The 27,072-nt window shown below is 36.0% G+C and overlaps 1 protein-coding gene across 1 annotated transcript; it reads right to left on the bottom strand.

The window, feature by feature from the left end:
* Positions 1-1,999: 1,999 nt before the first annotated feature.
* LOC117423270 (solute carrier family 25 member 36-A) lies at positions 2,000-21,740 on the bottom strand. The gene is made up of 7 exons (XM_034038797.3): positions 21,474-21,740; positions 14,851-15,012; positions 14,354-14,431; positions 10,850-10,950; positions 6,878-6,944; positions 5,954-6,243; positions 2,000-5,529 (listed from the first exon to the last, which is right to left on the bottom strand). The coding sequence occupies exons 1-7, from the start codon at positions 21,512-21,514 to the stop codon at positions 5,336-5,338; spliced, it is 933 nt and encodes a 310-aa protein (XP_033894688.1). The 5' UTR covers positions 21,515-21,740; the 3' UTR covers positions 2,000-5,335.
* Positions 21,741-27,072: the final 5,332 nt, after the last annotated feature.

The raw sequence follows: 27,072 nt of genomic DNA, 5'->3' as shown, positions 1-27,072 counted from the left end.
ACGGATTGATTTAGTCTTAGCGTTTAGTTACAATGCTAATAAATCAGGTAAAAAGTCAAAAATAGATACATATAAATATCAGTGCATGTAAAAGGAGAGTGAATATAAGGCACCAGCTAACCAGGAACATTGTTGTAATAACTAGTACATCACATTTTGCAGCCGACAGTCTTACTATGAAGAGGGTAGAAGACAATGAAGACATGGTCTGCCCTGGAGTAACACAAAGTAAGCATCAGCATGCAAAGAAGTACACATCAGTATAGCAGCTTGGAACCAGGGGTCACTTTGTCAAGTTAAAGTTGTTGCAATTATTTTATTTTTTTCAGAATCCACTACAGTAGAAAAAAAAAAAAAAATCACTACATACAATCAAGGCAGATTTATTACCAGGGAAATTCAATTCTCTCTAAAAGGTCTAATTCAATTAAATGTGTAATTTCAGCTGTCACACACCACTACTGACCATGCCCACTGGATTGCATCACTTAAATGATTATATTAAGATAGATACAATATGCATAAGTGTAACTGCCTGTCTCACCAGGATTTGTTTATTTAAATTCCAAGTATATGCATTAATAATGGGATTTTGCAAAGCAGTTAAATAGAAGTTAATGAAGAGTTAAACCATGTATAAAATTAACATGCTTGGCAGAGCAACATAAGCTTGCTTTACTGCCCAAAGGTCTCACACAGCTGGAATAATTATTTTACTTTGCTTGCATGCATATGTTGCTAGCTTTAGTTTGTAAAATATATTAATATAGAATCCATTGGTATTTTTGTCCTGGTACTTATTGTGAATAACAGAAGGGTCTCATTTTAACCCTGGAATGTCCATTGCTGTATAGCATACAAGCCAATGTTGTTTCTCTGGTGCTTGCACTGTTAACGTAATAGCTGTTGCCATATTTAAATACAAGGACTTCTGTATCCCTAATTGTTCATGTACAGCAAGGTGTGATACAGAAGGTGACTCATTGTCATGTTAAGAAATTTCAGACCTGTGTGACCCACCCATGCTGCATCTTTTTCCTTCACTTCTCCTCAATATAGTCCATTCCTTTCAGGGGAAGATCTATTGATTGTTGTTTAGGATTCTCACAGCAGTTTGTTAACACTGTTCAGGGATGCCATGTTCCAATCCATGAATATTCATTGCAGCAGTGACAATGATCAGAAAACTGGTATCAAGTGGAGAATCAGAGTGTGCTAGGCTTTGTTGCAGAACACTGCAAGTTAAAATGGCTTGCCATGGGTACTCAAACAGATTTCTCCACTGCTTTAGACAAATTCACCATGGCTATTAACAACGAAGGACATCTGCCTTAAAACATCCTCACATTTAACTATCTATTATTTAAGGCATTTCAAAATACTGTAATTATTTTAATGAGCAACAAAATAAATAGGACTTGTTTGCTTAATTTACTGCAATGTTTTACAAACAGTATCATTTAAAAGGAGCACTATTACATCAGTCAATCCAAACAACATTAGATGCATATGTAAGTAACATCACAAGCCGAATATCAAAAGCAGCAAGAAAATTAGCCACAAAGTAAATGTTCCTTTATAAAAAGTATTTCATAATTTATTTATATATATATATATATATATATTTATATATATATATATATATATATATATATATATATATATAAATAAAAGCACAACACACTCATATACATTGAAATCAAATATTAGTATTTTTTTTAATGAATTTTTATTTTTTTTTTACAAAAGGAGGTATGATAATGCATAGTGGGCCATTGAAGAGGCCACATATTATTCAGGTTCAACAAAAACATGTATTTTCAGTTGCAGTCTAGGCCCTAGGGGATTTCTAATATTAACCAATAAGTAGTGCAGCACCACCTTCTGGGGGGTAAAAATGTATTTTTCCTACCAAACACATGAACAGTGTAGAACAGAATAGTTCATTGTTCAACAATGGCAAAACACACATAGAAGAAAAATCCAGGACTAACAGAAGTTTTTACAATATTCAGTTTTTTTTTATTTTTTATTTTGGATAGGGCCAAGAATAAATCACTCAAATCAAGGCTGGGTGCATATTCCACAGTTAAGGTACATCGACCTTGTCTTAAATGTATACAATATACAGTATTTGAGCAACATACAGGTAACAGCCAAGAGTCGGATGTCAGATCAGTGCCTTGCCCTGTTTACAGTTACAAAGGAATATAAAATGGGTCTGAAATTAGTCCAATACATTCCCAGTAGGAGGGAACACAACAGCTTACTAAAATTAGCTTCAATGTAGTTTTGACTGAATAAATGATTAATTTCTAGGAGCATATTAAACTGGGATCTTTAATAAAATGAGTAACAGTCCTGGATTTTGGGCCAAAGAACGTATTTAAACCCATTACTGTAGTAGCATCAGTTATCTACTGCTTTATTCTAAAAAAACATAAAAGCTGACATCACCATTTAGTAAACTAATTACTATAAAAAGGATGGATACACTCACTACTCCATTATAATCCACACCTTATTGATGGTTCTATTGGATTCAACCACCAGTGTCCAGCTGGCTGCATGGGCTACAACATCAGAGGCAGTAAACCACACAAATCTTGATTAAGTTTGGGAACACCCATAGAGGAGTTTTCTTAACACCGATATGGACAGTCACTAAATCCTACTCAGAATTGCATGTAGACGTGCTGGACAGATCAACCACTGCCAGTAATGGTTAGCTACTTCAACAAAGGTTAGCACAGCCACCCTAACGGACAGTTCTTCATATTGAATTGGCTGGTTACCAGAGTTATAAGCAGTGAATGTACACATATTAATGGAGAAAGGAGGTGAACAGTGCTTTCAATTACAAACTGTTAGAACAAGTAAGAGGGTGGTCAAGGAACAAAGAAATCACAATATAAACCACCTAATAAAGTATGTTACCAAAGGCAGCATGTCATTAAATCAAAAAAATAATAATTAAGAAAACTAATGCATTATTCTACATTGCATCATGTTGTAGGCCTAATGGTTTCCAAAACACATTAGATATTATAACAAATGCACTCATAAAAAAGTACTTTAACTGCAAGTTACTGTATATTGCAAGGACCTAAGCAAGCAACACCATATAATGTCCTGCACTAATCAGTACATTGAACCATACAATATGTTCAAAAGGAATTATTTTAGCAATAACACCTCTTGCTCAATACTATTTTGAGACCATGACAAACACAGAAAAACAAGATTATCACAAACCAAAAAAGGCCACAAAGTGCATAAGGAATCGCCTGCATAAAATGCATGGTTGCAGTTTATAATGGGGAGAAATAGACTGGTCTACTTTACCTGCTTGGATTGTGTATATCCCCTTTTACTGGTATTAATAGTTTATACTTCTGGTTGTTTGTATATGGGCATTCTATCAGTAGTGAAGGTGAAGAAAAAAACAGTTATAAGAAATGTTCAGTTAAAGAAAAAAGTAATGATTTTTTGAAAAAAAAAAAATATATATATATATATATGTATTTTTAGTTAAGTGTTAAAAGCTTGGCTTTTCACCTGTACCTCTCACATTTAAGTAGTTAGACCAATATGTAAATTACATAACCAGAGAGACTACAATGCTCAAATTAGTATGCTGCAGAAAGGGCAGAATATTGGATTCTGTGGTTTTGTAACTGAAGTATTAGATTAAAGGAATTGCAAGCACAGCATATAAGACTAGTAAAAAGGATAGCAAATATCTGCTTAAAGAAAAAAAAACAAAACAAAAAAAAAAAAAACTTTAAAAATGTACCTTTATAAAATTTTGAAATAGTCATGCCAACTACAGTTCACCTCAATTATGAATACAATTAGCATAATTACTGTATAACAGGCTAACATGATAGAGGAGTGAGCCACTTGCTCTACAAGTCCCACATATACGACCCATAATACTAAAAGGCAAACAAGAAAAGCTGCCAACATGGACTTCAATCACTGTAAAGTCCTGTCTGTCTCTTTTCTTCTCTATATAGAGATTTAAGAAACTCAGAATTAGATCTCATACATTTTGGCAGTGAAGGACTTGCCAGTAAACCGGTTCTACTGTGTAGGACACAGTACATTGCACAATGAACAGCCATGTAAGAGGCCACATGCACATTGAAAAACAAAGAAATAAGAGGGGGTTCCAGTACTTCTGCTTGACAACACTGGGGCTTTTATTCAACTTGCATTAGCATATTACAGTATTAATGGATTTCACATCAAAACGTTTGTAAACTAATTCAAGGCTTGTCCTAAATCCAGTACTCCAACCTTAAAACATGAGGGACTCCTGTTTTGCTAATTCTACCAATTCTTACTACTGAGTTTAACCCCAATGATGCCAAGTTCCATCAATTCAGAAGCCCCACTCACCCATTCGGAGCGGTACAGCTTACACTTCTCACTAAAAGGGATTATGCCGCCTTAAAAATGGGGAATGTTTGAATCAAATATTTTCCATCTTTCATATTATGTATAACAGTCACTTTTGAAGTTTGATGGGCTGTGACAGCAAATCAGAGAGTTAGAGTTTGTTAGCTGGATACTTGAAACTTTCTCTATGCCTGATGGCATCACTATTTATTACTCCAGAAACCAAAGCTTGATTTCCATTCAAATTGAGGACAATATGGTTTTTAAAAAAAATGTCTCTCTGAACCATTATCCAGTCCACAGTACACACAGATCTGAACTCTTCAGTTGCATTCTTTAGACATACAGGACTATGTACTATAGTCCTGCATGCATTGCATATAACAGGTTACTGAGCTCTGTAGTTTAAAAATTTACAAAAAAAAAAAAAAGGATTAGTTTCTCATTTAAAAAAAATAAAACTATTAAAACATACCAGAAAAGCAGGATATGGTATTTCAAATACAGTTTTATGGACCCTCATTTGTAACCGGCACTTTCGATAATGTTATCTTTTTTTCACAAAAAGGGAACCATCGCTTGTTAAATTTTGTGTTAATTCCTTATTTAAACACGATAGGAAACATGACAGCTTTGCAAGCTGGCTTTTTTTTGTCCCACAGGCAGGCATTCTCCTGTTAGCAGGCTCTTTTTTTTATATAAAAGTAGCTCATTGACAGCAAGACAGATGCACAGTATGACAGCCCTGGTTAACCATTTTTCCATTTTCACAGCAAGACTTCACCGTTTACCAGTCTGTCATTCTTTATCTGTAGCTTCAGTCCTTCCGATTGGTTTCTTTTCCATCCTGGCACCAAATGAGATTTGGCGTTTCCTGGTCCGCTCCAGTCCTTTGGTCTCCCAAACTTGTTCAGGGTCACACTTCTGGTTGTTATCCATCAAGCAGGTAAACTACAAGCTCATAGGTCGACATCATAATAGCTGTGTTTGGAATCTGTCTCACCAAATGCGTGGTAAGACCACGGTAAAGCGCTCTGTAGCCTTCCTCTTTTATAACCATTGATAATGTCTGGAAGAAAGATCGGTATTTTGTTCCCTCTTCTCGTAGTCTGGTTCGTATTACTTCTGCAAGGAGGAAGTGGCAGAAAGACAAAATTGTTAGACATTTTATTGCGTAGCGTAGTTAATCATACAATCATAACAGTTGTTTGGGTATTGTGAAAAGAGTATTAATACAACAAAAAAGTTACACAAACACACAACCCAAAAGCAGAGATCAAAGCAAGCCACTGCTAGTTAGAAGAGAGCTGGGTCTTTAATATTCACTTCTTTAAATGATGTTGATCCAATCTTTAAAAGCAACAAAAAGAAGAATCTCTCTGATATAGATGACAAATTCTTAAATCATATCTGCTGCAGCTCTATTTATTTTTGTTCCCAAACATAGCGAGCCATATTCCCTTGAGGGCCAAGATCTATTTTAATCCTCCAAGTCAGCACACATTGAACTATCCCGATCTTAAATTTCACAACAAGAAATGACGCTTACCATGAGGATATGCTAGAGAAGTAGCACAGGTTTTCGAGGTGGCTGCAGCCAACATCAGTCCAACAAAATCAGAAGCATTCCTGACAGACTCTTCCTCATCGTCCATGGCAGAAGCAGACTTAGCTTCCAGTAGCTTACGTTTAATACTTTCATAAATTACAAAATGAATAACAGTCTCTGAGATGCCTGCGTAAGAAGCAGACATGCCCCTGTAAAAACCACGGATCCCATCAGACTGATAAACCTTTCTGATACATTCAAATGCGCTCATTCTCGTCTCACCCCGGTTTCTGAAAAAATACAGACAAAGAGAGAGAGAGAGAGAGAGAGAGAGAGAAAAGAGGTTTGGATTATGGACACTAACAGATTAAAACATTAGGATGGCATAATACATGACTCAAAGACAATTTTGCAGGGAAAAAACCGACATATGCAGAACTGAAATAAAAGCTTTGTTCTCTTACAATTATGCATTTTATCTACACAAATGGAAAATACATAGTAAGCAGTTTGTTACGAATAGTTTTGCTGATTCACAGTGGCATTCTGAAGCCTTTGTGTCAGTTAGCTAGTACTTATTTTGGTTAACAAATAGTAGGTCTTGCATTAAAATAAGGATTGAATGTGTCACAGCTTAAGGAAGCTTTTTGTTAACAGTGGTGTATGAGGTGATAACTAAGCAAATTGAACTCATGAACAATAATGCAGAGGTCAATACAGTAATCATTTATATAAAAATGTAAGAAAATACCAAATTGATTGCTATAAAAAGTAACCAATTTGTCTTAAAAAGACTGGTCTACTTCATTTTTTTTTTTTTTTACCACTAAAGTACGATTTCTTAAGCCGGCTACTGTTTGACAAATCATGGTAGCTTGTCTGTGTAAGACTGTGTATAAACAGCAATAGCGTGTATTTTCTTACCTTGCATCCAGCTGTAAGCGAGTCTTTATTAGCCAGATGGGATTAGTGGCTGTGATTGCAGTAAATCCTATATAGAAATTGCAATAGATTTAGGTTTTGAGATGGTAATGTTTAAAAAACAAAAACATTGTGAGCTAACTAATGGGGGATAGACAGAACAAAGCCTTGATATACTACGGTTTTAAATGTGTTGTGCTGACCTTCATGAGCTGTATTTATATGCTCCTTTGAAAAGGCACACACCCAATGGAACAGCCCTCAACTACAATTACTATGTTAAACAGGAATTAAGACATGTGAACCTAAAATTATAAACAGGTGCTCCTAAATGACTATCTTCAAGTTACAATTTAAATATACCGCCCTCTAACTTTTATTTTCCCCCTTAGAACCATTGTAAATAAAAATATACTGCAGAATAATGTCAAATGTAAAGACATCACTTTGTGCATTATAATAATTACATTTCTGCCCTGGCTAAACAGTCAAATAAGAAAGCCTCCAGCTTGCTCTCAGACACTACAGTCCACAGTATCAAGTTCTAGTAAAGTAAGGGGGTGGGAGAGTTGCACCAATTCTGTGAGAGAACTGCTCTCCAAAGCACAAGCATTAAAGCTCACTACTTGAACGATCCATGTGAGTGGTTAAATTCTAAATCAACTGTGGCGAAATCATTCATATGCACCAGCTGTTTAACAAATTAGGCCAACATTAAAGAGGCTTGTCGGTCAAAGAAATGCAAATATGAATCCAAGGCGGCTGGAAAAGCCATTTGCTTTCTTCCAAAGTACAAGAAACGGTTGCATTTAAATTCTGTAGACTTATTATCCCATTACAATTAAAGTCAGACAATGAGTGTTCGTATTATTGAAGTTATTTAGGTTAAACATTATAAATAATAAGCAGCGATATTCTTATCCGTGGAGGAAGTAGAAGCAACAGCATGTTGAGACTGCATTGTAATTCAAGTTGTTTGTGTGTTTGAAAAACAGCCTTCAGTGGGAAGTGACTTTTACCATCTCCCCCTGGGCTGCACAGAAAAAGTACTCTTGTTCAATGTACTCACAGTGAACAGTGCAGAAAACCATTTTGTTAACATTGTTACAGTACTATTTATACAATTACTAAATTCTAAAAGGTGGTCATTAAATACATGTAATATTTACATTTAAAATAAATAAAAACACAAAAAACCCCACTATCAACTGTATTACAAAACTGCAAAGCGCAGTTTAAAAACTACACGCTGGAATAGACGCTCTGTTGAGTACTCACAGGGATAAAGCTAGTCCTTATTTCTGCAGGATGTGACCTGCGGATGGGGATCTCACTCTTTTCACAGGAGAAATCTACAGTAAATGCCTAAAATAGACACAGGCTTTTCTGTACCACAATGACAAGCAGTGACCTCATTAGGTGAACGTGCAACACTAAACCACTATGGAAGAAGGGTTTTACTAATCAATCATTGTGAGGTTTTTGCTTTGTTATTACAATAGAAATGGGGGGGAAATCAAAATGAAAAACTAAAACATAAAATATACAAATGAGTACTAAATTATCTGCCAGTAGCAGAAATATCAAGTTGTTTAAATATATATATATACATATATAACACACATATTGTATATATGTTTTACCTAACCATGAGCAATGATTTTTTTTTGGGGGGGGGGGGGGGGGGGGGGGGGAATAAATAAAAAATAAAAAATTTTCAAGCAGTGCATGAAAGACTGTTCAAATGCTAACCTTGTCAGCCCTCCCCAGTAAAAACACAAGAGATTGTTTTCTATAAACATTCTTTTTTTTCCCCCCCAAAGAAAGACACTTAGCAATATCTTATTTGGTTATTTTCTTTTTGCAGGTGAAGCAGAATACATCCTACGCAGTGATCATAATCCAGCGCATGTTTTGGCAAGCTTCTGGATAGATTTCGTATGTCGACTAACGTTTTATTATTTTTTTTTTTTAAAACATTAATAGCCTTATAACTCCAGGTGAAATCGCAAAAGTCAGACAGCCCTGTAACTCAGTCAATTAAATTGCCCTGTCTCTGCTGCGAACCTTTTAAATTTAAGAGGAAATAGCTACTGTAAACTTTGTAACTTGTACAGTACTAGTCAAACTAAAAACACACATTAGAACAAAACTCTAGAAGTAAGTCATAACTAGATTTAATTTTTTTTTATCTTGATTAGTTCAACTTGAACATCCTGTACAGTTTAGGTTTGATTACATAAATAATTATTACCATTATCTTCCGCAGTAACATCAACTGAATAAACATTTTAGCAACATTTACCGATCATTGCTTAAAAATATTTACTCCATTGGTTGACATGAACAATAACTGTCCACTAATGACAAGGTTAGCATTTTCCATTCGAGACTAGAAAATGTGTATAGGTCATTACCTTAACTCGACACAGGGCTCTTACTGGACCTGAGACGTCAACTGGGTAATTATAAAAGGTTAATAGAGCTGGCAGGCTGCAAGGCAGTCATGAATCTGCACATTATAACGGAGAAGAAATCAATGAGCTACCTCAGAAGTCAATCAGCAGGGGCCATCCAGCGTCATCATTCTGCTTCACAGCTGCATGCCTAAATGTTAGCGTTTTGTCTGCACTGCACACAAACAGTGTCAAGCCGTACTGTTTAGAAGCAGTTAGTAACAATTGTAAATCTCTGCTTTTCAAGCACAACCAAAACTAAGACAGAGTGCTGATAATTTAGCATTACCCTTTATTTGTAGACTTAGAAGACATACAATAACAAAAGAACAATGTATTTTATATTTTTATGGTCACAAAATAATTTAAGAAAACCTCAATTTCTCAGGCAGAAAGAACCTGTGCCATAGACTCATAATGGCAATATCTGGTCCCAGTCCAACCAGAACTATGTTGTCAAATGACCAAACACACATGAATGCACAACGCCATGCCATGAAAATATCCATGTTATAGCACTTCCCTCATTGGTCTTACATCCTTTAAAAACACACTTTAGGTTAGGATGGGAACCCATTATGATCGATATGACACAGGTCCTTTGAAAAACACATTAAAATGATTGAAATGAATTGTATATTATATATATATATATATATATATATATATATATATATATATATATATATATTCTATCACACAAATTGATTTTAAACAATTAAGTGTTTTTCTCCAAAGAAATGTTTCAAATAAGTATTAGTACAAACCCCTTTTGTCATAAACTCCCATGTGTTCCTTCACCTGCCAATTTTACTGTGTCTATAAAGTAATGTACAGTTCATAAACCCAGTAAGAAAACTATTAATTAATTGATGTCTATTAAAATATTAAATTATATTAAAAAGAACTATAAAAAGACAGATAAGTTGTGTTCTTGTTGCATCTTAATTTTACCACCTCCCAGAACTTTTGAGAAAAACACTATTCATTATTACTACTCCCATTATTAGACAATTAAGCAACAATATCAACAATCCTTTAAAATAGAAATAAATATGCATAGCATTACTAAAATGAAATAGAGCAAACATATCCTGAGTTTTTGGTTGTGCCCTCGAACAATCACATTGTCGTTAGTTAAAAACAAGACATTTAATTTCCAGCAGAATCTCATTAAATCACTGCTGGCTTTATAATGATTATTTTGCACGACTTGCATATGTTTACTCCCACAAACACAGCATCCACTATTAAACAGATTTAATAATGGCTGAGAGAGATACTAGTGACTTAAAGCTATTAATCAATGTGTGTCCCTATATTGTTCTGTTCTGTTTTACCTTTGATGATAAAATAAATCCAAAAGACAAATGAAAAGCAATAAAATAAAGTAACTCATCTAATTATTTCCTCCCCCTTGCTTTTACCTGTAACATCTGCAGTTTTGAAGGTTGTAGCCTAAAAAGTATAAGATGATGGCCCAATTAAATAAAAACAAAAAACTGTACATGATCCTTACCTCCAAGTCCAGCTGAAACCATGTGCACCTGGGTTGAATCTGGCTCAAAAATACCATTCAATTTCTCTTTTGAACTGGAGTAAGCAGCAAAGTATATAGCTCTATAAATGGAGGACACAGTGAACAATACTGGTGGGTGAGTTTGAACTTACATATTGATACAACAAAAAAGGTTGATTGTGACTAGGTATTACATTGGAAATATGTTCTGTAATAAATGCTATGCTACTGGATCTATGCAAGTAATTAACATTTTTTAATTGAACTAATTTAATTACAGAATTTATAGGTTATTTGGTTAGGAGGACCTCAAACTAAATAATGCATTTCCTGTATAATTCAGATGATCTGCACAGCACACACACAAAAAAAACATTTAAAATATAAATTTATCCAGTACAAATTGAGTCTTTCTTCTTGGTGTTTATATTGGAATAAGTCAGCTGTCTTTATAGGATTTGGTTGCTGAAAGGAGTTCCAGCTGATGAAGTTACGCCCATGCAAGAAAGAAATACAGACCTGACAATGTGCTTTGCTACAAAACCACACATTAACTTGTTCATCAGAAACAGAATGAATGTAATACTCCTGAATGACTGAGTGTGTAATGAATATACTACAAATATAAAAGTAACATCTGTTCCCTTTACACACACTGTGCTCGGTCGGTAAAATCAACGATACTTGCTAACTTGCAAACAACTGATCCAACATTTAACCTTACTACTAGGCCTTAGCCAACAAGGTTGCCCAGTAACCTAAAACCTTTGCCAAAGATATAAACACCACATTACAAGTGTCAGCAACATGAAAAGTAGGTCAACATCGGGTACATACAAAAAACAAAACAAACAACAAAAAAACCCCAAAAAAACCAAAAACAAAAAAAAACAGTTTCATCAAAAGCCAGCAGTCGACAAGATATTGCCTTTAATATCTGAGCTGATCAGGAGTCAACACTGAAAAGCAAGTCACGGTGACCTTTATTGGCAGCGTTGTGGAATAACTTCCTGTGGCCGATGTCCTTGCAGTTTCTTCGAATTGGGGCTAGCAGTTCCAGTGACCTCTCCAGGAATTAAGGTGGCTAGGGTAAGGTTTTGCTGCAGGGAAACTTGTTTGTACTGGAAGGATAAACAAACTGGAGTGGGAGATGTAGGAGTAGGAGTGGCCACTTTTATATAAAAATCACACATTTTCTGCTACAGTATGCTCGGGCTTTATACAGCACTATTACCATGTGTCATACAGGTCAGATGTGAACTACTTCAGGTTCAACGGTTTGTAATTTAAGACCAGTAACAATAACAGATTCTAAGCATCCTGGGATTGAAGCCTGAAGCCACTCGAAGGACTGTGCTCTTGTGGTGAATGCACGACCGCACATACTTTATAAACAGAAGGAAAGTCAAATCACTTTGTGTTGTCGAGGTACAAATCTGTGCAACAAGCTTTAGAAACATCTTGCAGTAAATTAATCATGAGAAATGTGATCAATACAGAAAGGATGTGGGAAACATTTTCCAGCCTACTGATTTCAGCTTTATTAATCTGCAAAACATATATGGCTTTTGCCTTCACAATTTATCCTCATTGTGGATTGGTTACAAACAAAAGGTGTGTCTATGTACTTTAGGTCACTATACTATTACGTACAACACAAAAGTGAACGTTCATTAAAATAAATCAAATTAAATCTTTTTACATTTCCCAATGTATTAGATTACTAGATTAACATTAACTTTAGGGAAATCTCATTAGCTGGGTCTATAAATCCAATTTATTACACACATGAAGTATTACACAAGCATATTGCTTAACAGCTCTATTCTGACAAGGACCTGTCTATCGGCTTAGTATTAGCCTTGTCTATGCTTTACATTTCAATTGCATGTTCTAACCTTGCTATTAACACACTAAGTGATTCACAACGCCGAGCAAGTCAATGCAAATTTTTTATTTATTTTTTTCTTCCCCAGTTCTTTTGCCTAACCGGTTTCAAGGCGTAGGTGTAGCAGTGCCTACTTTATTCATGTTGCAACAATGTCATTGCTATTGGATGACAGCCCCAAAACAAGCAAATACTAGCAATAACCCTCTTCTCAAATCAATTTAGAATACTTATAACTTTACAGGTAGCGTGTTTTTCATACACTTAAAACCTTTGACAAATCTAAATCCCATTATAATTCACATTAAGTATGAACTACAGTTTCTGAATAAGGAACCAATTCCCAATAAATGGAACAAGACAGAGGTCTCACTAGCTTTCCTGTTCATGAGTTTCTGAAACGCACATGCCCAAAATTTTGCGACTCATCCATCAAATACTAAACTACTGTTAAAGGCTAATAAACTCCATGGATGTGCATTTTGGTTCATTTTTATGAACGTTTAAACTCTATGCCATATAGTAGTTGCCTTCATCTACGTGCGTTTTTATATTTTTCTGCATTCTAATAACAGCAGTGCCGTGTCTGTATTTTAAGCGAAGATTCTTAAATCTGTACAGCCGCATGTATATGCTTTTTTTTTTTTTTTTTTTTTTAAATATTGCCCAGCAGCTCTTTCACACAAACACTCAGTAAACACTGTACAGTCAGAAGTAGACGGCCGAGATGCAGAGGGGTGACCTTCATGAGAATCCCCTGAAGATGCTGACTGCTTAGCAAAAAGCACTTTGCTATCAGTGCACACTGCACACTAGGTATTCATTTTTATGCTTTAAAAAAAACAAAAAAAAACAGTCATGACATTCCTGTTATACTAGTGGGGAAAATAACAAAAGCACAATGTTAAATAAGGCAACTGCAAAAATAAAATGCAAGTTAAAAGTAGGCTCGGGGATGAACAATTTACATAATTTGACAGCTCTGTTTGAAATAAAATTAAATGGCCCAGAATTAGTCTCTGGCAAGATATGACGCTAAAAGCAAAAGATTGTTTTGTAATTAACAGCTTTTTCTGAGTTTAATTATGAAACAGTATCGTTAAATTTGTTTACAGGGACGTCACCTGACTGAAAATAAAACCCCAAAACTTCAAGCCCTACTTGTGTGTGTTCAAGTATTTTGGAACAAAGTAAATGTGTTTTATTTCTTAGCAATATGGACCTCTTAATATGGGGCAGAACACATCATTTTAAAATAAAGCACAGTGCATGGTGGGATACCATCGTATTATGATTATGTAGTGTGGACAGGGCATAAAAGTAAATAGCCTAAATATTGCGGCATAAGCCAAATATGAGGTTTTCTGCTGCCACCTACAGGACTGGGGTGTACTTTAATCAATGCCGTTACATTGCAGAACTGTTCCCCCCCCCCCCCCCCCACCACGGTCATTTTGTTGCAGTGTAATCGATTACTGAGACTATGCATGTCTGCGTCCCTTTCCCATTCTGTGCGTCCCGTGAACGCAAGACAGAATATTTTTCCATCCAATGGATTTATTTTGCATCTAGGATGCAAAATTTTGCGTTAACGCGACCTCTGAAGACAGACTTACCTGGAAGGAGCCACACCCACCAGATTAGGTCCCAAACCCCTGAAAAGCGAACGAGGGCCTTCTTTTTCCAGTATTAGTCTTAAAGAAAAGGAAGATAATAATTAAAGTTATATACTGTAAAACACACTCTCTACTGGGAATCCCATTAACCTGCAGAACACGTTTGTTATGTTCAATTTACTACAGGATTTTTTTTTTCCCCAGAAATGGTCCTAGGCAAAGTCACATTTTTTGTTGCCAGAATAAAAACATGCCCCAAGCAAAAGTTCTGAGCTATTGATTTTAAAATGGCACCAAAACATTTTTTTTTTAAGAAATCATTCTCAAAGAGGAAAAAGTTCAGAAGTTTATCTAGAGATTGTATGAGACATGCTGTAATCGTGCTCTTGAGACCTAGTAATAGGAATAAACGCTCATCAAGGTAAATCAAGATTTCAGCAATGCTCTTTTCTGTCCTGCGAGTAAAAGAACCTTTGACTATAAGAGTTCATATTTACTTCAGGCAATGAAGAGGTCCAGGAGAGACTCGGTTGACACTAGCCCCATTCACAGTGCTAAGCTGCACTTCGGAGATGTACAGCGTGACAGAGGAAGACTGCAGCCTTGTTTTCACCACTTCCAGCGGGCATGTCAATATTGCACCAACTGTGCCCCCACACCTGAAATGAAAAGCATAACATGCAATGACAATTCACACAGAAATTGAAAAAAATTAAATAATGCAATTTAGAAAGTCAAATGACTTTCAGCAGAACAACACTATGGTGCATACTGTCAAACAAACAGCAAAATGATAAACGGTTAAAACCCAAACTTATTCAAAAATGTATTATGTTCAGACTTGAATAATTACTGGGAAACATAGAATGAAGATGATTTATAAAAAGAAAAAAAACAATTCAAACACTGCTTCAAAATGTGGTTTTATATTAAAACTGAAATTACATATATTAGGGGTGAGACGATACACCAAGGTCACGATACGTATCAATACACAAGCCACGATACGATTCGTATCATGATACACAAGCCACGATACGATTTGTATCACGAAAAACTCATCTCTGCTTGACGGACTTGAAAATATTTCAGATCTATACACAGATTCAGTTGAAAATCAATTATATGTATTTTCCACTAAGTAGTATAGCACTTGTTTGAGTTTAAAGACAAAGCAGTAGGTCAGCTAGAGTTTCTGGGATATCAGATTTAATTTAACCAAATCTCCTTCCCACATTTCTGAGAGGAAAAAAATACTAAGCAATGTGTTTGATAACTATTAAAGTACAAAGTTTGTTCATGTGTTTCTTTAGAAAAATCTAAACCAAATCTTTCGGCATTAAGTTGTGATATTTTTTTTAATGTACAGCAGCGTTTTTGATTGCATCATACTTAACTTTAACTCGATAGATTATTATTATTATATACATTTTCACCAAGTATTTGTCTTTCAAGTTAAGGTTGAGTATATAATTTTATTTTGTATACTATTCTATACTGTGCTGTTTTTAAATGTGGTTCGAAATAATTTAGATTTAAATTAATGATACAATTAGTATTAAATAAGTAATTTTCATCAGGATTAACATTTCTTTAAAAGAAAGTAACATATTCAACCAAATCAAAGTTTAAAGATCATTCAACCAAATAAAAACATTAGGGCGCACTGAAAGGTGAACAAATATAAAATAAAACTATTAAGAAATGTAAAAATGCGATATGTTTTGTCATCTATAATAAATAGCTTTATTTTGACTTCAGTGACGATTAAACGTGTATGATTATTTCATTTTGTCCCATTCCAATCCTTGTCCGTTTCTCAGGGAACACAGAAAAGCTACAATATCAAAAATACATATCTGAAAGGGCTGTGTTTTAAAATAAGTAGGCTTCCACTTAAGACTTACTGTATTGGTTTTGTTGGTACAGTACTATATTTTCTACAGAAGTAGTATTTTAATTCAGAACGGTATGGTTCTGAAAATATCACTTGCCAGAACTAACAAGACAACACGTTAACTGTAACACAGTACATATTTTTAAATCCGGTACGTATTGTAGCAGTATGCAAAATTTCCCATTAACGACCTAATAGCAAAATAGAAACGTAAAAGGCAATGCAATTTAGCAAAAGATTACAAGTCAGTATTAAAAATTGCAGAATATAATGCTCAATAAGGCCCTGTGACAGATCGAATGATTCTTGGTGTTAGATCTCCCTCTCGACCTGTGAGGGCTCTGTGTAAGAGGAACAGAGTACCCTTAACTAAATGGCACGACAATTTATTCCGTAGGGTAGGTGGAAGTCGGTCATTTAGGAAAGGGGCACAGCTATGGTGTCCAAACTTAATGACCCAGACGGTAAACGGTGTGGCATCCGAGGATTGGAGGAGCAGATGTGCTTGTTAACCTAGGGGTCATGAGTGAGGATATAAATAGGGGACATAGCGCAAGTGATCTGTTCCTTTGTAAATGGTTAGAACAACCTAAAAGGAGACTGCTGTTAAGTGAAAACGTGAGTGTTGTGTTTGTTTGTTTTGTCTTGTCTTGGTAATAACAGTTTGTTTTGTTTCTAAAAGACTACTAACATCAACCGGAGCTGCAGCCACAGGCCAGTAACAAACCCGGACACAAGCACTTCTCAGTTTCACAAACTTTTCACCACGAGCACTAGTTTCACGCACTAAAATAACACTGTGTATTTGTGTTGTGTTACGTGTGGGTGAGGAAAGAACAGGACTTTTTGTTATTGGTTTCGGGTCAAACCCGAGGATTACAAACGAAGTGATACACACCGCTGTATCACTTCCAACATTTATTATTTACAGGTGTTTGCCCTAAGGCTCTGGACATTGAAAAAACTATAAACACCCTTGCACCTGTTAATCATTGTCTGTGTATTTTGTATCTGTTCTGCACTGCACACGTCTGTAACCATTCACCACTTTGTCAGAGGCCCTAATATCACAGTTCACTTGCAAATGAAAATGCACAAAAGATCAGATAAAAAAATACATCACAGTATCTAAAACTGTTTAATGATTAACTGTTACATTAACCTAGCTTGTCTCGTTCGCTTTGTTTTGGCTGCATTTTCGTCAGGTGAAACTGGAGGAAGCGCTGTGTAACTGCACAATATAAGACAGACTGATTTGGCATTAGATAGAAATAATAATAAAAAAAAAAACACAGGCTGTGATGGATATTCAGATAAACTGTACATTGAAGAGCATTAATTGTGTAATATGTATGTGTGTATATATATATATATATATCCTTGACAATAGTTAAACGTTCAGGAAAGAGTGGAAGTTTGTAAATCTTCAGCAAAAACTAAATTCAGAAGTAAATAGATTGGATGGTCTTGAATACTGGTGTAAAAACGACTGCCTATTTTTATGCTTCAATTGTAAGTACTTGTGTGGTTATTAACCTTTCCCCTAGAATGCAGCTTGGTTGTTTGCCATCTCACATTCCAGTTTCAGCCTAATACAGCATGTCTTTCAGCTGCAGTGCTCTCCGATATAAAGCCACTACTGTCTCTTGGAAAAAATGCACACCATTACAGTACCTACCTTAAAGGGTACCTGTAGTGGTAGTGAAAATAGAATCATTTCAACAAGACACACGTAGCTCAAAACCTGACAATTTAAAGCCCCTGTTCGGCCAATTTACAATATAAAAGCATTAAAACAAGGTTAAGCTTCTATGCATTGGGTCCCTCACATGGCGTACTGAATATGATGTCGGATCGCCGATTTCCCTATTTCCGATCACTGCTAGTCTACAGCTGCAGCTAACACAATAATTTGCGACGCCATTTATCAGGTTATTATTGATGAAAAAAGTCCAGTAGAAGGGTACTTGTATGAACTGCTGAGGTCCGACTGCCCCAGTTTAACTTTGTCAGGCAGCGATAGCGAATATTCAGACGAGGAGAAAGAGAAGTCTGTAACCAGCCTAATCCGAGAAACCAAACCAATAAGGCTCCAAATACTTTGTGCACTTGTAGTAAATGTGTTTTATGGAAAAACTGCTGCAATAACTTTTGTCTGCGTCAATTATTTTTATACAAAGCCTCCATACCATGCACATTTAAAGTAAAATCACTAGATTTGTACTTCAAGGTACATAGCCTACAGAGAACAAAGCACTCTGTACTGTAACTTGTCAAGACACTTATTATCAGTAGTAGCCATTTACAGCCCTATACATTCTATTAGAACTCCCAGAGTTTACAGCCTTAAGGTTACCTAGTAAGATAATAAGGTTTATTATCCTGAAACAATGAGAAAGGGAGAGGTACTGGCCAGAAAGAAAAAGGAGAAAACACACAAACAGGCAGTTTCAACCTAAAAATACAGTAATTGTATATCAGTAAAAAAACTTCCACACACACTTGTTTCAGTACAACAGATACTAACGACCAATAATAACACTCCAGCCAGAGTAAAATTGCAACAGAGAGAAAATGATAATTTCTACTAGACAGGAGAGTGAGACCAGAGAACAGCATGGAGCCGCTACACACATACGCAAAAACAGCATGGAGCCGCTACACACATACGCAAAAACAGCATGGAGCCGCTACACACATACGCAAAAACAGCATGGAGCCGCTACACACATACGCAAAAAACAGCATGGAGCCGCTACACACATACGCAAAAACAGCATGGAGCCGCTACACACATACGCAAAAACAGCATGGAGCCGCTACACACATACGCAAAAACAGCGAAAAACGGAACCATAACCATTTCCAAACTATGAGATCCATGTAACTGTTACATGTTATCCAAAATACACAATATTCAAGAATAGTAAATCAGCAGATTAAATGTTCTAAATATGATCTATATGGATTCAATCCAAAACGAATAGGGTTTCGACCACCTACTGTTTCTGGAGTGTAGTGTAGAGCAACCATTGGTGGGCTAATCAAACTGGCTTTCTAAAGAAAACCTTTTGGACAGAAAGCATATGCTACGATTGAATCACAATGCTTTTAAAAAAAAAAAAAAAAAAAAAAAAAAAAAAAAATCAGTAAGCTGCCTCTGTCATCCTTCACCTTACCTTGAATGTTGTTATCTATTTTAGTCTTTCAATTGCTGTCTTAATAAATATTTAACTTACTCAACTTAATTACATTGTGTGCAGTGTAAATAAATTATCTTAGTGGACATCACAAGACTGGAGAGAATACAAGTCTATCAAAACAAACATTCTTCATCTGGTCCATCTCCAAGCTTATCAGGCTTTCGAGATTACAAGAGACAAAATAAAGTTGTTTTGCTTTGTTATTTATTTTTTACTAATACAGCTTTAAATTAAAGTGCGTTTCAAAAATACAATTCTTAATTGTTTATACATGTACACCGTCAGGCTGCAAAGCATTTTAATTTATATTCAGAAGCATGGGTTTTGAAATTCCAACAGAAACACAGTATTTTGCAAATATCGGTTACTGGAAAACGTTAGGGTTTGTTTAGACTTTTGCAGTAAATATACATCACAAATGCAATAGTATCCTTGTACACAAAAGCTTTGTGTGTAGTACACTACAAACATTTATAAATCTCAAAAAGTTTAAGACCTTAGTTGTTATCAGAGGCGCTGAAATTAACTTCTTTAAAATACAAAATACTCAAACTATTCCTAAAAAACAAAAAAAAGCTTCCAAACCCAAGAGCTTTGCAGCCTAAACATTCTGCACCGACCTCCTAAATCAAATCTAAATGCTAGTACCTCAACTTTGGCATGCATGCTTGTATACCACACCAGTGGCAAAGTTAATCACACAATAACTAGTGCTGTCTTTACAAAATACTTGGAAACTTGGGAAACAGGTCAAGCAGTATGAGTAACAAAGCTTACTCTAAGGCAGTATAGGTAACACCAGCTGAACTCCTAAAAAAATATGTCAACTTACCATATACATCCCTGCGTACAACTTTGTTTCAGTATTTGTCTTTTCTCTATCATTAGTTTATAAAAAATGGACGAGTATGTATGTGCATTGCATATTTAAGTACTTTTTTTGTATGCAACCCTGAATTAAGCAAACTCCTGTAAATTACCGTTTACACCTATAACTAATGGTACAAGTGAGATGTTTTGCTTTCTGTAGATTTGTGAAAATGTACTTCAAATGACTTTAGACGAGTAGAAATGTGGTTTATTTAAAGCTGGCCTACCACGTCTGATCGTTACGTATTATTAATGTGTAACTATCTCCACGCGGTCTAAATAAAAAAAACACCGTGAAACTTCCTCGGAATAACCTTGAAACAACAGACGCGTTCCGCTTGACACCGAGTGGCGACAGCCTGGCTGTACCAGGGTGTGACAGACCTGGGAGCGCTTCCAGGAAACAACCGAGGATCCGCTATACTCGATGGGCCTACCTAATCAATTTTCAACCCTTTCATCAAAACATTTCTAGACTTAAATAATACGGAGTCAGGCACTAACAAGACGATTATCGTATACATTGTATTGTATACAACTTTAGTGTGGAATAAATTATGTACATGTGCATAACTCGTGTACTTTGAAAACACGCCCCTTCGGCTTCAGCTAAGAGATACACCGAACACAACTGTAAATGAATTGGACTGACTAACGACTGATTGTGCTAGAAAATATACTGAACTGGAAGCAAATGCATTGTTTTGCTATTGTATCTTAAACTGTTTCAAGTCCCTTAAACCATCAAACAAACAAACAAACAAAAAAAAAATAACATTTAAACGGTTTACAAAACGACGACTGATGCCTTGACATTGTAAAAAAATAAAAAATAAAAAAACGATTGCAAGGTTAATTTATGCAGCTACAACTACCGCTACAAGTAATAGTTAGTAAAACGCCAACGTACTAATAAACGCATTTAAACAACTCTTAAAATACAAACCCTTTGTCATTCGATGCTAAAAACGCCACTGTCAATTGAATTTTATAACCACTAACATAACTAGGAGTCATGCACGCAGGTTTTCAAAATGCTGATGATATAGGAGGCCCGAAAAACTGTATTTATAAATTATGAAGTGAGCACCAGGGCAGCTACTATAAAACAATAACTGCATTTATTTATTTTTTTAAATCTAATACCTACCCTCCAGCAAACAGATGCACCAGGGTATCTCGCTGGCTCATTCTCTCTCATTCTCCACTGCAGCAGACAGGAGAAGTAGGTTGTTCTAGAATTCGTCGATGCGTCTTCAATTTTATAGGTTGGTTTTTTTCCTTCACTCGGATGAACCAAGTGACCCCACCGCTACTGCTTGGACAAGCGTAATTTTCCACTACGGGTAGAGCATAATGTTTTTTTTTTTCCCCTCTCGCTCTCTCATTCCCCACAACTACCGCAGCGGTTGCCGTTATGTATGTTTATCATCAAATCACAAGGCTCCAAACAAAGACTTCTATTGGTCGCCTCTGTCGAGGACGTCATCAATCCCGCCCTATCATCCCCCTTTCACATGATCAGGGTAGTTGAGTATCAGTGAAGGTAGTGGATGATGTGTTATAAAGTCAAGCGGATTCACTCAGAAAAATGTTATCATCAAAGATGGGAGGCTTGTCATGTGGAACTCCAAGAGCCAATGTAATAAATGTACACGTGTAATCTAATGCTTATGAAATTAATTTTGTTGGTGGGCAATAAAATAAATTGTAACTCATCCTTACTGATTGCCAAAAATCTAAGTGGTGACAGTGCCCAGCTTTGTGATAACTTAGGAGTCACAAGCACAGAGGTATTTTTTATAGGCCATAGGGTTGATTTGGTTCTTTCATTTCTATTTTTATACACTGTGAGTTAAAAAAAAAAAAAGAAGAAAAATTATTAATATATTGTACCAGTAACTACTATTGAAGATGAAGCCACAGCAGCTTTACAAAGAATGGTCAGTTGTGGCCTGAAGAAATAACCAAGGAGGTCCCTTTATGACCCATAGGTTTGGGACTAGAATCTTTCTCTGATGTAATTTCCATCTAATACAAGCCATACATAACAGGCCCAGCTGCATACTACTGAGATAACATTTGATTTCAAACCATTGTGATGTCATAATCCACTCAAGTGTCTGGCAGTGCAGGATCACAGCTGATGTAAACATTCTCTTAGTTGAATGCAACCCTGATGCCTCTGCTTATGCGAATACAATGAGTGGCAGCAGAGATGGCAAGAACAAAGGAATACTAGACGTGGTTTCACAGGTTTGCAGAGCTCAGTATCAAAATAAAAAGGGTCCTGGTTTATAGAAGACAGCATTGGTCTCACTGATTGACATTGTTTCTTCACTCGTTAGTAAAAGCCTGTATAACTAACTTGTGTTAGAAATCAGATATCACAGTGATCCTTTGTGTCCTTCTCTCTCTCTCTCTCTCTCTCTCTCTCTCTCTCTCTCTCTCTCTCTCTCTCTCTCTCTCAATTCAATTCCAAGTGCTTTATTGGCATGACTGATTATTACAAGTATTGCCAAAGCAACGAAGGGTAAATTCCATCTTTACAATTAACATTTAAAACATATGTAAATGTTACATTAAGTAAATAAAACCAAAACAACACAGTATACTTAAAACAAATCACAACAACAATAATAATGATATAATATATATATATATATATAACATTTATTTATTTATTTCTTCTTCTTTTCCTCCCTCCTCCTCCCTGTGTGAGTCATTCCTTATCCCTCAGGCTGTGGCAGGCGCTTGTGAATTCGGCTGTCTCTTTAATGCAGCTTGTTTCCTCTTGCTTGCTTGCAGAGATTTTCTATTTTTGGGAAGAAGGCTTCCCTTAATGGATTATATTTGGAGCACTGCACTAGAAACTGTAACTCTGTCTCGACCTGGTTGAGTGGACAGTGAGCACACAACCTGTCCTTTTTGGGCAGCCATGTCTGCCTGTGTTGGCCGGTCTCGGTGGCCAGGCTGTGCTCACTGAGCCTGTATTTTGTTAAGGTCTGTCTCTGTTTGTTGTCTTTTACCCGGGTCAGGTAATGAGCCAGGGTGTAGTGTCTAGGGCGCGATAGCATTCCAATTTTTTCAGCATCTCATTGGAGATGCTGTCTGCCCCGCTGGCTTTTCTATTCTGGAGGGCCTGCAGTTTCTCCTTTAGTTCCTGTTCAGTGATCTGGGAGTCCAGGGGGTTCTGATTGTCTTTAATTGACAATTCCATTTGTTTTAGTTTTTCATAAATATTTTTTTGGTCTAATATTTGTTCATTTTGTGGTATTGTTTTATATAGTTTTTCAAAATGTTCTTTCCATGTGTTTTAATTTTAAAAAGCCAATTCGTCAGGGTTTGGTTTATTCAGTTTGTTCCAGTTTTCCCAGAATCGGTTTAAAAGAGTTAATGGACTCCTCGATTTCTGCCAGTTGTTTATTGGTGTGGTTGTTCTTTTTCTTTTTGAGTGTGCGTTTGTAATTATTTAATGTCTCACCGTAACTAAGGCATAAATCTTGGTTGTCTGGTTGTCTGTGTTTTTTATTTGATAATTGTCTAAGTTGTTTTCTTAAATTCTTACAATCTTTGTCAAACCTTGTCTTATTTCAATTTTTGTCTGTTTAGTGTTCCTATGTATTTTTAATTTAGATTTTAAAGCTGTCTGTTTATATATATACAGATTATCTACAGCCAGATTTACCCCTTGTTTACTGTGTGGGTATGGGGTGACCAGAAAGTTGTATATTAATGATTGTATATCAATGGGGCAGCAGTGTGGAGTAGTGGTTAGGGCTCTGGACTCTTGACCAGAGGGTCGTGGGTTCAATCCCAGGTGGGGGATACTGCTGCTGTTCCCTTGAGCAAGATACTTTACCTGGATTGCTCCAGTAAAAACCCAACTGTATAAATGGGTAATTGTATGTAAAAAAAATAATGTGATATCTTGTAACAATTGTAAGTCGCCCTGGATAAGAGCGTCTGCTAAGAAATAAATAATAATAAAAAAAATAATAATATTTCTGGGTTTCCAATTGCTTTCTGGTATTCTTCTGCACTGTTTGGAGCCCCTTTGTATGAATGACTGAGGTTGTACAGCTTGCTGGGCTGTGTCTGCATGTTGCTACTTTGCTCTGTTCTTTTAAGGAACACAGTAGTTTGACTGTGATCTGACAGAAGGGATTGAGGCCTGACAGTGAATGCACAAATACAGGAGGAGTCTGTCAGTAATGGTGTAATCTACTACACTGTTGCCAAGAGCCAAGCTGTAGGTGTATCTTTCTAAAGAGTCCCCTTGTAACATACTGTTGACAATGTACAGGCCCAGGCCTTGACAGAGCTGCAATATCTTTCTCCCATTTTTATTTGTCTCTTGGTCATAACTTTTTCTGTGGGAGTTGATGGGTGTGGAGTATAGAGGTTTTAGACCAAATATGTGGTTGTCTCCCTGTGTGCTGATACAGTCAGGCACTGTGTGTCACCACATTCCCCTGGGCCTGGAAATGGCACATTTCTGTCTGGAGACTGGAAAAGATTTCCTCATCGAAGTACAGGGATTCTAGGGGGGGGGGGGGGGGGGGGGGGATATATTTTGCACACAGGTAGATGTCATTCTGATTTGAGACTATATTTTTGCAATTATAATTCCCCCAGTCTCTGCTATGCCGAATTGTGCTGTGTTTCAGCAAGGGCACTATTATCTCCCTATAGCCTGAGGGACAGTGAGTGGACACGTCTGCCCTGCACCATGTCTCCTATAGAATAATCAAATCATTGTTTTGAATACTATTTACAAATTCAGGGTCTGTGCTCTTCAGCCCGAATGCTGAGGAGCTCAGCCCCTGGATGTTCCACATTGTTATTGTTAATGCTTTAATCAATTCCAACTACTATTCTTCCAGGAACCATTCAATTACTTGGAATGAAATAAAAAATGTTTTGAAAAAAATAAAAACTTGCTATTTACTATTATTATATTTTTTTTAGTGTATAGCATACTGTATGCTGTATGCTAATCAACATTCTACTGTGGACTAGAGAGTGTTGTAATACTCAATACCAGCCTCCAATCAGTGTCATCCTTACCTGAGAATTCTAATCCCTTTCATGTATGTGATTTGTGCTGTCAGAACTGTAATGCTATGCAGCTATTGTAGTATTGGTAGTGGTTGCTTTGGTTACTATAATTCACAGCAGTATTATACAGTAAATATTAAAATACTGTAGTAACAATGCTGAAAAATGTAGTTTCCTACTTTTTTTTTTTTACTAGTTATAGTGTATTAACAATGGTTAATGCAGCTACTACAGTATGCTGTAGTAAAATCTACAATCCTGAACTAAAATCTGCAGATTCTGTTCTAGCGAAACAAGAAGGGTTTTCTGGATTAAGCAGAATAGTTAATTTATATAATGCATATTACATTTGGTCTGTTTGAACTGAATAAGCTATATCTTCACTCCTGCCTACCTGAATTGGATGAACTTTTCAATAGACTGACGGTTATTTCTTTGATTAAACTCTCCTGTCTCCATGTTTGTTGGAATATATTTTCATATCTTTTGTCACTACTTGTTAACATTTAAATTCAAATTGGTTAAATAAATAAAGGGGTTTTTTTTAGTCATAGTTGGACAATATTTTACGTTATTTAACAACAAAATGGAAAGACAATTGCAATAATGTACGATGGTACTATAGCTTGGATCAGCCACACTGAGCCAAAATATCAGATAAAGGCCTGATAATATAAGATTAATCAGGAAAGACATTCTCAACATGAAAGAAATCAGAGAAACACGAGGAGAGAGAGAGAGAGAGAGAGAGAGAGAGAGAGAGAGAGAGAGAGAGAGAGAGAGAGAGAGAGAGAGAGAGAGAGACTGGAGAAGAGCTACTCTGTCCTGAAAGGATCTCATTATGTTTTATGAGAAAATGTAGTTTACTTATTTGTGCAACAAAATAAATTGCATGTGCTTCTTGGTTTTGTAATTAGACCTACCAATTTGAGTTGGGATCATGTGCACTGTATTCTAATTTGGTTAGTGCTTACCATGGCTTATTACGGTTCTATACGGCTACTGACCCCTGTAATGAACAAAAGACATTTGAAGATGTCTTTTTGGTTTTAGCCATTTTGTATTGAATATTACAGTATTTTTTGCCCCTGCACTTGTTTCACGTTTAGAGTCACATGGTTTTCATGTCCTTTGCAATTCTACCAACCTGAACCATTTCATGAAGCAACTGTAGAGAGTTTGTTCTTTTGCAACTGATACTGCAAATATAGCTATATTGACTTGAGGCTAAAAATAGCATGGTCAATTTTATAGTAGATTCTGAAGCTGGGTAAGTTGAGACAGATAGGCATCATTTAAAGAGAAAAGTAATGCACATTCTGTATTCAAATACCAGAACTGAAATTCTTTGTTCTGTACAGACCAAGACCTGATATGCAACATTACACTTGCATATTTACACTTCTGAAAACGCTAAAACTTCAGTGAATTTAATCAAAATCCAATTACCAAGTTTGAAATATATCCCAAATTGCAAAGTCTCACTCTTCACTCTTTTCTGTGTCTATTCTAGCAGTCTCACTCCTTAAAGAAAGTAAAAGGCTATGTGTTTTAATGCAATAGCACAAATCTCAGCCTGAATTTGCAGGGTACACGGCTCAGTTCCTACAATATACAGGCCTTTGACTTACTTTTAAAGCAGCTCCCTACTTATCAATGCAAAAAACACAAGAAAAACATAGACAATG

The sequence above is a fragment of the Acipenser ruthenus genome, chromosome 17 (assembly GCF_902713425.1).
Source record: "Acipenser ruthenus chromosome 17, fAciRut3.2 maternal haplotype, whole genome shotgun sequence".
Classification (NCBI taxonomy): domain Eukaryota; kingdom Metazoa; phylum Chordata; class Actinopteri; order Acipenseriformes; family Acipenseridae; genus Acipenser; species Acipenser ruthenus.
Note: the sequence above shows the minus strand (reverse complement) of the source record. Positions and strands in the feature narration are given on the sequence as shown.